This window comes from Cottoperca gobio, chromosome 9 (genome assembly GCF_900634415.1).
Source record: "Cottoperca gobio chromosome 9, fCotGob3.1, whole genome shotgun sequence".
Classification (NCBI taxonomy): domain Eukaryota; kingdom Metazoa; phylum Chordata; class Actinopteri; order Perciformes; family Bovichtidae; genus Cottoperca; species Cottoperca gobio.
The window spans coordinates 11,253,463-11,266,080 of record NC_041363.1 but is presented as its reverse complement, the minus strand read 5'-3'; the positions used below and the strand labels follow the sequence as shown (position 1 = coordinate 11,266,080).

The 12,618-nt window shown below is 42.9% G+C and overlaps 1 protein-coding gene across 1 annotated transcript; it reads left to right on the top strand.

Annotated features, from left to right (window-relative positions):
• Positions 1-131: 131 nt before the first annotated feature.
• On the top strand, positions 132-6,304 carry LOC115012939 (thyroid adenoma-associated protein homolog). Its single transcript, XM_029438798.1, has 16 exons — positions 132-252; positions 706-903; positions 985-1,714; positions 1,995-2,147; positions 2,290-2,399; positions 2,499-2,659; positions 2,741-2,910; positions 3,279-3,443; positions 3,553-3,689; positions 3,826-3,963; positions 4,044-4,148; positions 4,241-4,441; positions 4,527-4,677; positions 4,975-5,228; positions 5,791-6,027; positions 6,141-6,304. Exons 2-14 carry the CDS (start codon positions 766-768, stop codon positions 5,139-5,141), a joined length of 2,526 nt encoding a protein of 841 aa, XP_029294658.1. The 5' UTR covers positions 132-252; positions 706-765; the 3' UTR covers positions 5,142-5,228; positions 5,791-6,027; positions 6,141-6,304.
• The last annotated feature ends 6,314 nt before the right edge of the window (positions 6,305-12,618 follow it).

The window sequence follows — 12,618 nt, the reverse complement described above, 5'->3', positions numbered from 1 at the left end:
AGGAGAAGCTGGATTGTCACTACTTTGCCTTTGAAGGTGAGTGATGTCCACGTTGTTTATGTTCATGTGCTTGAATGGCAATATCTCCTGTTCACATATGACATGTTTTTGCAGCATTAACACTGTGGCTAAAGAAAGTTAAAGAATGTGTCGCTGATATCTGGAAGATGACGGGGGAACGCCTTCTGTCTGACTGACAGCAGGCTGCAGCGAGAGCTCATTCACATTATCTGGACCAATGCAGAAAGTCCTGTGAGTCCAATTAACATCATTCTATCAAATTCAAATCAAAAATCTGAAAGAAACATGCAAACAAAGAGCATTATTTGACATTGTAAACCAGATGGAGAGCGAATAGTGCATGATATACTATACCAGGGGTCTTGTATCAGGGATGGAGCAGGGACCCCCGACCCTATATATCGTATAAAATTGTGTTTTATATTAAACTGGGACTAGTGCCATGTATAAACATAGCTACCCTGTTATTGTGCATTCAATACTAAGATATTCAATTAATACTGAATGTGTGCATCGCTGACTGAATGACTAATGTCTTCTGCCTTACACGATATATTCAGTACCACCTACATTAAAAGCCATCCTCTGAGGCATGTCACATAGACTTATGTTAGCTTTTTAAATATTTGAAAGACATTACTGCCAGGATTGTTCAGTGACGTCTGTCTTACTGTGTGTTGGCAGGTGGAAGGTGTGTCAGACTTTCTGCGCAGTGCCTTTTGTCTGCTGCTGGACCTCTATGAGATGGACTGTGAGCAGTTTTGTGACAGAAAGAAGACTCTTTATTTTACTCTACTTCAGCGACTAATCAAACTACCTTGGGAAGCCAAAGCCAAATATCATCGCCTTTGTGCACTACTGCCATATCTTGGTACTGACATGGTGAGGGTGACAGGCTATGACCGTGTTAATGATGTCGTCAGTAGTGCTCATGATGACCTAACATTTCTTTAATTTAATCAGGTGCTGGATCAATATGCTGAAATACCCAATCATCTCCTGAAGTGCTTGTCGATCAATCACCTGTCGCCATGTGGATCGGAGCTTTACAGGTGTCTGATCCAGCAGCAGAGGCGAGAGCTATGTGATGGCTCGCTGACGTCCGCTTCACACACCGAGCTGGATCTGGCCAATCAGTGGGCGAGGCGTTGGCGACCCGTTGTTCATAAGGCACTGACGTCCGATGTGACTCTCCTACAGAACAACAGCTCCACACAGTTATTACCCAGCACCTTCCAAGTCTTCCCCTCCGCTGTGGATCCTCTGCTGGCCTCTCTGGACCTCTTCGCCCCTGGTCACCTCCACGCCTGGGCCTGCATCGTGAGCTCCTATCGAGCCACGACCGGAGGCTCTCCCTGGACTCTGCAGGGTAGCTCAACCCTGAAAACCCTCCAGCTTGCTCTAGGATCTGCGGATGATAAAGTACGTCTCGCTGCTCTCAACCTCCTCTGCTGCAGCCCAAAGACCAAAGACTCTCCAACCACAGAGGAGATGTCAATAATGAGGAGGTTTATTCCTCAGAACCTAAACTGCGAGTCTTCGCCTTTTCGACAACATTTTCACGCGGGAGTGAAGAGGTTCCTGGTTCGTATCAGAGATGGCTGCTTGGCACATATCAGAGGACACAAGGGGAAAAAGAAGGGAGATGCCACCCACTCAGAGAAGGCACAGGACTTACTGGAGCAGGGAATAGGTGAGATAACTGGCAGCTGCTGTTTTGTCTTCACACCTGTTCTAATGTAGAGATTTATAACATTTATCATAATGTATTTTGTGGTTTCTTTTAAACTTTATATGTCTATACTAATGTTTCAACTGAAGGTTTTCATCTTACTATTGTTCACTAAATTACAAGTCATATCAGGACACGTACACTTCAGCCTACTATTTCCTGCCTTAGTTGCATTGTTTGTATTATAAAGTTCTATTTTCTTGTTGCAGTAAACCATTTAAAACCTTTTTGCATATCGTAGGGTTTGTAGAATGGTTGAGTCAACTTCCATACAGCTATCTGGCACCAGGACACAGTTATCAGAGGAAGAAGACCGCGCTGCTGTTGCTGTCTGCCGTGCTGGAGAGCTGCACAGACACCTGGAGCCCAGAAAAGAAGAAGGGACAACCTCCAGGTCGGTGTGGGAAACCAGTGATTGGAAAATGGCCCAAAAAAACTAATTTGTTCAATACGGTGCTAGGATTGAGTTCTATGTGTAATTCCTGTTGATTGTTAACTTCATATTGTTAACGTGCTTTGTGAAATCCTATTTGCAGAGAATATGGGGTCTCTTATCAACTGTGCTAGAGAAAGAGGACAGTGGAATTTCGTCTGCAGGACAAATCAGCTGGTCCTCATCAGCTGTTTAGAAGATTCTACAAATGAGGTAGAGCTGCCTTAACCTGCCTCATATTTCTTTTATATTGTTTCAATTGTTTAGATTGAGGTTGAAGAATATTATAAAGGATTTTCTTTTCTTTTACAGGTTCGTGAGCTCTCAGCTGAGTTATTGTTGAGGTTCTTCCCACCCAGTTTTCCCGAGGACATCGCTGCAGTGCTGCTAACGCGAACCAAACAGCTTCTGTGCAGTCCTCGGGTGCAGGAGGCTCAGATGGGAGCACTGATGATGAAGGTCCTCCTTCAGAAGTAAGCCTTACCTCCTACATACCCTCCTTCAGAAGCATGCATACTTTTGATGCGAAGGATAATCAGTTGTTCTTCCTCTAGATCACATGACCAGCCTGAGGACTACAGGTTGAACAGTAAAATCACTGTCAGCGCTGGAAGTACCGCCGAGGCCGCCTGCACGGTCACACTCCTGGTGAAAGAGCTGGAGGAACACTATCTGACAGCCAAGGCTGACATGATGCTGGCTGCAAGAACCAAGCCTATACATGGTGAGACCTCAAGCTATTTATTTATTTTAGAAACATTTTTTGTTATATTTGTTGAAATTCTATTTACATTCCGACTGCAATCCATAAATGCTGCTAAGTGCTCATTGAGGTTTGATATGGTTAGCGATGACAACCCCGCGCTGCGTTCCTTTCCCCAACGCTCTCTTATGGACTCGGGTGGCTTGGCTTTGGAGGGAAGCCTGAAGGGATGGTCTGGCACATGTTGAGTTGGATACTTTTAAAAATCTAGCTTATTCTTGCTGGTTTCTCCAAAGTTGCCCGTACAACACTGACATCTATCATAAGTGAGCTTTAGCCGTAAAAAACATTGTTTAGTTGTTTGAATCCTGTCTTGAATTATGTTCTAGGTGTTCTAACTGCCCTTCAGAGGTGTGTGCTTGAGGCACCCAGCAGTGTGTACGACACACTTGACCACAGTCTGACCGTTGAGTTGCTTGTCCTGCTGGAGAAGATCTCTCTGCTGCTGCTGGGTGTTCTGTATGGAGGCCGGGATGCTTGTGCCACTGAAAAGGGTAATTGAGGGATCTGCGGAAACAAGACTGATTTGGGGTAGAAGTACACTACATTTCAGATTTATTTACACACACACATCACACAGTAAATCGTTCTCTTCTGTCTTAGATGCGCCCCCTTCTTTTTGTGATATGGGAAACGCCATCAGCTCTCTGATTGCCCAAGAGTCCGGGGATGGAGAGGATTGTATCCTGCTATCTGAGGAGCACAGCCTCGTTCTCACCTGCTGCTGGGTCTCTCTCAAGGTAAAACAGAACCAGATACACTATTAAGATGCGTGATCAACATTTAGGAAGATGGCAAAAACCTGACATTTGATCTTAGCATAGTTGCTGTGTGTGTATTTATCTCAAAACACTTGCTTTCATGTTCTCTTATCAGGAAATAGGAATCTTTTTAGGTTCTCTGGTTGGGAAAATTCTCACGGAATCCAAACCCAGCAAGTGCCTTCTGACAAAAGAGGATGTCACAAGAGCATCAAAAGTGTTCAAGAATATCTTTCTCAAATGTCGCCACTGGGTAAGTTTTATCAATCCATTTAGAGGCATTAACTCTGGATCACCATCGTCTTTTCTGAAAGACATATCTCTCTTCACCAGGGGGCAGTAGAGGGATGCTGTGCCGGCTTCACCAAGTTCTGTGCTTCTTTGTTGAGCAACAGTGATCCAGAGCTTATGGATATCCCAGCCCACATGCTGAAACAAGTGAGATTCATGCTTGTTTGTGTTGTTCAATAATAAATGGAGTTGCTGGAATACCAGCTCATGGATATACTCCCTCTCCTGTCGCTTTATAGGGATTGCAGTTTGTGCAGTTCCCTCGTTCCACCTCTGTGACCCGCCGGGCTGCAGGGTTGCCTATGCTCATCCTGTGCGTCGTGTCAGCAGAGGAGGCCAGTAAAGCAAGGCCACTGTTAGCCCACAGTATGCAAACCTTACTGGAAACTGCCAAAACCCCTCTACCCGAGGACTGGGACCAAACACTGGACCTGCCACAGGTCTGTAGATACAGCAACAAGAATGAAGATATTGGTCTTTAAAACCACAAAGACAGATCTCACTTAATTGTCCTTCCCATCACAGGTGTGTGCGGTTCACACTCTGCAGGCCCTGGTTCGTGGTTCTGTTCTGGGAGTAGCTGTCCTTCAGTTTGCTCCTGCTGTAGCCATCTTGTCGCTCACTCTGCTCAGTTCTCCCTGGTGGGCCATGAGGAACGCTGCTCTGCAACTTTACAGTGAGACTTTTACTCTGTATTTATAAATTGATTAATTGGTCCATTATTTTCTTGATTAATTGGTTAACCATTTAGTCTATAAAATGGCAGAAATTAAAAAACAAAGCTGCCCATCGTAAATTGCGAAATTAAGTTATTCAAATTGCATTATTATTAATTCAGATAATCTGTTTACTTTCCTAGAAGACAAAGAAATCTAGCAAATACTCTAATTTTAGGTGTTGGGACGATTGAATTTGAATGAATTCAGTTTGAATGAATACCCCTGGTAGTACAGTAATTAAAATCTGTTCCCAGGTTCTCTGTGCTCGCGCATGCTCGGCCAGCGGCCCAGCAGTGAGGACGGTGGTCCCACCCAGCACGCCATGTCCCCCCTGGCTTTCTTCTTCCACTACCCTGCAGCTCCAGCCCTTCCTCCTGGGCGAGCTGAGAGGGGCAGCAGAAGACCTCCAGGGTCCACCTAATGAGGCCAGACTTCACCTCCAACCTTCACTCTTCCCTGTCCTAACTCTGTTATCCCAACTCCAGCCTGGTGTCCAAGACACAACAGAGTGATTACTGTTTACTTATCTCTCACCAGTTTGGTCAGGTTAACTTTTATAATTCTTTACAGCAGTGGTTTTCATCCAGGCCTAAAGGCAACCCAAGGATAGACTTGTGTATTCAATAAGTGACTCACCTTAACAAAGAAATAGCTGACCGTAATGACTGAGGAACTCTGGTTAATAGTTTGACCTTTTGGGAAACAAGCTCATTCGCTTTCTTGCCAAGAGTTAGATAAGAAGATCGATATCACTGTCATATCTGTTCAATGAATATGTAGCTGGAACCTGCAGGTTAGCTTTGCTTAGCATAAAGACTGGAAACAGCCTGGCTCAGTCCTGAAGTAAGAAAATCCATAAGATTAAATGTACACGTTCTACATCTTTTGTAGGTTAAAACTAAATTGTTTGGCACATAACCCCCCCAGTATAATGTCAAAGTGTTGCTTTAAAAGGTTAGCATTTTATACTGTATTCATACAAAGCAGTGGGGAAGGACTAAGTTTTGCACATTTATAAATCTCCACACTGAATATCATTTGACCCAGTGAATGTCTCTTTCCTCTACCAGAACTTTGTCAGACTTCCTGCCTCCTTTGCTCCAGCTGTCTGCCAGTCCTATTTACAGTGTGAGAGTGATGGCCTCGAAGGCTTTGGTTGCCATGACTCCCCCCTCAGAGTACATGAACATCCTCATCAAACTAACGGCTCAATTGCCCGGTCCACAGGAGCGCTGCTGTCACAACCGGCTCCACGGACAGCTGCTGCAGATCAAAGCTACTCTGGAGAGAGCTCTCTGCACTGTCAGGTGCGACTAAACAGAGCCTGTTCATTCATCAAACACTTTCAGGCTTTTAAAATGCCTGGCGTATTCTTTCATCAGACACTGTCTTTGAAATGTTGCTGTGTTTCCATTCCCAGTGCTCCTTCAGCTGACCTGTGCGAGGTGCTGCGCAGGGTGGACGCCTCAATGTGGCTAGGTGACTGAAGCTCAACGCTGCCCCCTAGTGAGAGCGGCCTACCTCGGAGTGGCAGACTCACTAAGAAGCCTCTGCTGTGAGACGTACCTCTCAAAGCTCAGTGACTCACTCATGCATGACCTCCAAACACCCCAACAGCAGTTTCAGGTGTGTGACACACACGCTGACACACTTGTGTATAAAAGATAGACATTGGTTTTTTTGTAGGGGGACATTTCAGAGACATGCATAGATAGACGGGGAGAGGAGACTAGAGTTGACGTGCAGCAAAGCTCCCTGGCCAATCGTGATTCACATTTGAATCAAAATAAGATGACATCTTGTGGTTGTTACCTTGTGTTGTCTCAGAGCATTACACTTATGATAAATACAAATTAAGTTGCTAAAAGCTTAACTCTCTTAAGTATTTCTCGAGAATGTTAAATATTCATGACTAAAAAATTACAAGCTTAAAGTAGTTCAGAAACCCTTCGAGGTTAACGTACACAACCTTCGCAGAATATAGTGCGTTCATATAAGACTCCATTACTCATAGTAAGAAGCAGAAAATACAGGCTTTAAGCACAATGCTACCAGGACGCCCCAGCAGATATTTTTTCTAATGCTTTATCTATATCACCTCCGCAGGTCGGGTTGTCGTCCTTCCATCAACAAGCCATCCACTCTCTATGTGCAGATCTAAAGCGGGCATGTCCAATCTGGGACAACTTTTCTGCAGCGAGCCCTGATCTCAGGCTTTCATTGCTCACGTGGGTGGTGGATGGGCGGGGTTCGCAGCAGAGCGGCTTGAAAGAGGTGATCCAGAGGGTGCTGCAGGTGAGACATGATCTGCTCCGTAGATTTCAACATGAAGAAAACAACCTTTCCAAAAACCTGTATAACCACTTTCAGTACAACGACATCCACAATGGGAGGAAATTGGGGAAGCTAAAACACAATGCCTTCTGAAATCTGGCTTGAGATGGTTTTTTTCCCTCTGGCAAAAGAATAGGTGTGTCTATAAGCTTTTAGTATTTGCTGTTCATGTTGTTCATTTATATAAACTCTCCAGCATGTTACATTATCTAGACCACCCAGTTGTTCCTTCCCCTGCATATCCTGTGTAGTGTTAAATTGACTCTGATGTGATACTGCATATCTGAGACAGTAAGTAAAGATGGGTCCATGTGGCCTCGTGACTTATTTTACATTTATTACAACATAGAGTTGGACTAGAGGACCCTGTTTTCATGTGTCTGACTTTAGTTTTACTATAATAATGTTATATTTAAAGTGTTTAGTTGAGAAACCACTGAAATAGTCCAAGTATTGTTCTCAGGTTGTTGTTTATATTTGCAAAAAGCATAATTCAGTTTTTATATTCTAGATCTCGTATAGGGCGAGGCAGTCTGGGTATATCTGGTTGGCATTTAAAGCACATTGATCATTGGACAAGTCGATTAAAGGGCTTTACTAATCCTTTCTATCTCCAGTCAAACCTGAGGGAGGCATTGTTGAGCCACAGTGTGGTGTACCGCAGGACCTACCTCGCAGCCCTGGTAGCAGTGATGGCCGGAGGCGATTCTACGCAGCATTATCCTCAGTCTGCCACACTGGAGGAGCCAGTACTACCTGAGTGTCTGGATTTGTTGCTTGTGGACCTGGAGGAACAGCGTGGGGGGCCAGAGTTTCTGTCCCAGGCTCTGTATGCTGCTAGTCTGCTGCTTTCCCAGAGTTCACACTCTAGGTATTTATATATTTTATTGTCTTTTTTTACTTGAGTCACATACTGTACTGGAACCCTTCTACCTGCAGCTCTGACTTTCTTCTCATCCTTGTAAATCAGTATAAAGATATCCGTGTTGCAGCGCTGGTGTAGCGTCTTAGAATGCCACCGATCCCCTGACGCCCCTGAAGTGCTCAGGATGGCGTGTGCTGAAGCTCTGTGTGTGGCTGGAGTTCCTCTAATGAGCCACAGCACTCTTCCTGCAATCATGAGCAGGTGTGAAGGAAATCAAATAGTGTTGGCTATAGGCCTGTTACTTTTGTTGGACAATATATTGTCCCAGAATATATTATTTTCATTTTATGCCACCGATATGATGGTAAAATATAATAGCATAATAATGCTAAATTACACCCTTTTAAAGAGCAATTAACTTTTAATCTTTAGGAAAATTCAGACATTGAAACATGTAATAAAATATCTTAAATAAATAAAAACCCATAAACAGGAATTAAAATGTTTAATCTTTCTGGTTTAGGTCGATCAACACAGGCCTTTACTTGCTGCAGGACCAAAACCAGCAGGTGAGGATGAAAGCAGCCTGTTTTACCTCCCTGCTGCACCATTCGAGAAAAGGAGAAAGCCAGAGGAGCGTCTACTTCATGCAGGTCAACCAGGCTCTGCCACTCCTACTGGACCTCCTGCTGGAGGAATGCTGGGATACTCCTGGCACATTGGAGGTGCTGCTGTGTCACCTGCCTCAGTCTGATCTCAGATCTGTGCTGAGAGAGGCCTTAGAGGCAGGGTATGTTACCTCACTGAATCAATACACTCACATATAGCAGCTTTGATTGGGTACTGCTTAATTGTTATTAATGCTCTGTTACTCAGGTGTTCCAGTCTGTACGAGCAGGATGAGGCCAATGTGTTCGCAGAGCCCTCTGTGATGTCTGCACATGTGCTGCCTTACCTGCTGCAGATGGCTGAAGAATCCTCTGAATCCTCTGCTATGTGCCAGAGGTTGAGTGCATGGGCCGAGGAGAGTGCTGCACAGGTGCTAGACAGCCTTGCAGTTTGCAAAGAGCTCCAGCCAGGTACGACGTCAATCTGAATATAAGACTGTGTTTGAGAAATATGTGATGAGCTCTATATTGTCTGTTTTACAATGCTATTATTTATTCTGTCTCTAGCTGAGCCGTTGACCCCGGCCTGGCTGGTTCTCCTCACAGACCAACGCTTCCATGGCACCCTGTGTGGCCTCTTCACCAGGGCTGCCTTTCTCCTCCGGCTGGTGAAAACATGTGATGATGTACGACACCTTTGTGATCCTGCAGCATTGCACAAGAGTTTACTGGAAGTTTGGAGTCTGCTCAGTGCGAACGGTGTCCACTTTCCCTCTGGTGTAACAGCTGCTGTGGCTGGAGAGCTGCCACTATGACTGAACGAGGGCCTTTTTCTGTAGACTCACTGAGCACAGCCTTTTGGACGATGCAGGCTGACAAAGTTATGTAAAAGCTCAGTTGCTGCAGTCACTTCCCCTGTATTCATCATCATATCATCTACACAGAGAAGGAGACACTAGGTGCTGTGTTCCTGATAAGTTCTTGAGGCGTGTTACAGCGCTTTTAAGTAAGAGTTTATAATATAACATTTTTTGAAGCTTTATTTAGTTTTTTTTATTATCGTTTTTTTACACAGAAGTAAAGCCACCAGAATAGCTCCAGTTCTGTCTTTATTATCACATCACTTCTTAGCAGTTTGCCTATTTATTGATCGTGTCTTCTGTTCTCAGTTGTTTGCATGTCTCAGCAGTAACATTAGCAGCGCTCAGACGGGTTTTGCAATGATGTAATGATGATAAATGCGTCTGCATAAATTGGCTACTTGGTGCCCAGCAGGGGAATATAATGTATGTTTTGATGCTCCATTAGAGACTTTCTTCCCGGATAAGTGTCCATTTTCCAACCACACCAGGGCTGAGGATGATGGAGTAGATCCGATAGAGAGCTGTCAGTTGCTCCGCAACCGACCACACACTCGAGCAGTCTTACATTACCAGATAGCCCACTGCTTTTGTTTGAGATGGGCAGCTCAGTATTAGACAAACACTGACATAAAAGACTTTGTACATGCTATGGTTGGCCATGTGAGGCTATGTATTAAATGTACATGTACAAATGTTTATCCTCACAACTTGTATTTCCTTGTGATATGGTATTATCAGAGGTGTTTAAAATCTCAGAATGATATATATATAAACAACCAATCGACTATCTGACAATAAACTGAGCAGAGTTAGTTTTTCCACTTTATTTTTTACTGTTTCACGTACTTCTATTTGTACATAAGGTACCTCTATTACAGTTAAAGTTTCCATTATGCTTATGAACATCTAGATTATGCAACAGCTTGTATTAAAGATTCATACGTAAAGCTTATGCAATGTATGTTCCCTAAGACCCACGTCAAAATGAAAGTGTGTAGAGCTCTGAGATGTGCCTCAGAGGAAGCTACAGGTGGTTCTTGTCATGTTCTCAACACATTTGAATACAAGGTAATGCTAGACAATGAAAGTTGTTGGGCAAAACTGTGACATCAACAAACCTTGAATTTTTGACAACTTGAATCATCATCTTATCAATAATCCTCTTTAAATGAATGCTGCATTTTAATTTAAATATGTCTGCTGCTGACTGTATGGCTAAAACAAACCTCCAGGTTCATATATTTCAGATTCATAAGTCATTAAAGATAAAGCTTCATAGCACAGACCTTTTAAAATACAAATGGGTGCTTGAACTTTGCTCTACTTCAAGACAAAGGCAAGAAAAACATCTTGTTTGATCTCTTGTCAACATGCTTGAAAAAAGAAAATATTATAATGAAAAGATATAGAAATCTTATCAGAATCTGCTTGAACAATGTTTGGCACATTGTGTCTTCTGCCTCAACCTTGAAAACAACGTTTGAGAAGTGAGTTTAGAAGCAAATATTTCCTGAAGGTAAAGTGTGGATAAAACTGGAAAAAGGCCATCTGGCTTAATAAATGCCTTTGCTATCGTTACTGAGAGTGTCTTGGCTCTCAGAAAGCCTACATCCTGCTAATTAATTAATTAATTAACTTACTATGGCCACAGGGAACAAGGCCAAGTTGGTACAACCACTTTTATTGGGTGTTGGTTCATGCAAACAGACATGTGGGCACCAGTTGGAGCGTGAAGGAGTGTTTTTCCACTGTTAAGTAGGCAGTGGCTCTTCAGGTTAAAATATTGTCAAATGTTTTTTGTTCTTCCAATGCTTATCGAAAGAAGGGTTTTTGTCAGTTTAACTGTGATTTTAGATTTCTTTTCAAATAACCATTTATGCTGAATATAATAAAGTGTTTGTCTTTCATACTATCAGTGCTACTTAGTTTCATTTTCCAAAGATTGAGTTCCCTTGTAAAGCATATTACCAACAAAGGCTACTGCACCACTCTCCTAAAAGCATTGCTCACTTGAAGTAGTGGACATTGTAAATGATCAGCCTTATACATTGTGAAGCCTGTAATGACTTAGCATATGGCAGATTTTGGCTTTATAGTCTACTGTGGTATATGTTGGTGCGCTAACAATTTAAGTATTTAAAAAAATATATAAAATAATCCTTGGATATGTGTCAGAAGTACATTTCTGAAAAGTAAGTTATGATAAAACAAAAACGCTCATGGTAAATAAAAATGATGACGTACAAAAGAAACAAAATCTTTATTGACTCAAAATGATAAATTGGTCACCAAACCTCTCTGAACCACTTTACATCAGTTCAGGTAGTTATGGAAAAGAAAAAAGACTTTCTATATAAACTTTTTTTAAACTTTTTATCTCATAATTTACTATCACATCATTTTGAATTACCATGACATTTTTTTATTTTATCACAAGTAAATCTTATTATCTTTCTTTTTTTGGGTGGAAATAGGCTTCCATAGGTATTAGTTGGCTCAGTCCCAAATGTGTTCACCCTTTAGTGGTCTAGTGACTTGTGGTTTCACCCAGTGCATGCTGGGAGAGACTCCTGCCCGCTGTAACCCTGAATGAGCACAGTGTGAGGGAGAGTGCTGGACAGATGCTGTGTGTTTGCTCTAGTAATTGCCTGAAAACGCAGCAAGCATCTATTTGAAAAGTGGCTTAGTGGACATTGACTGACTCAGCCGTTGGCTGCCCTCTTTACCAGTCAGCCAACAATGGCACATGGCCTCTCTGCTGTGAGTATACAGCTCCCTGTGCACAGGCAGATACAGGCAACTAGCATGGGCAGCTGTCCTTTATCTGCCTCTGTAAAGTCCTCTTCCTTTAGAGACACCTTAGCCATTTGATTATTCAGTTTGTGTGCTACGTTTTCAACAGGGCCTACTACTGATTATGTATTACTTGCCATATATTGTTGTATATTTTCTACTTCAATAAAAAAGACCAAGGCCACAAGAAACACAGGCCTCATGTGGTGGAGATTTGGACAGATGCACCAAGCACTTGGAGCCAGATACGACTCTGCAGTTGGATGGGGATTGTAAATGGAAAGTAATGACATAGTGTATTTACAAATGAAAATCGAAAGCAGAACAGCTATTTATAGAAAAGCACAGAAAATGTAATAAGCATGGAAATGATTATTGGCTAGACAGAAGGAAATAGTTTGAGGATGGGTTACAGAATAATCAGTATTAAAAATG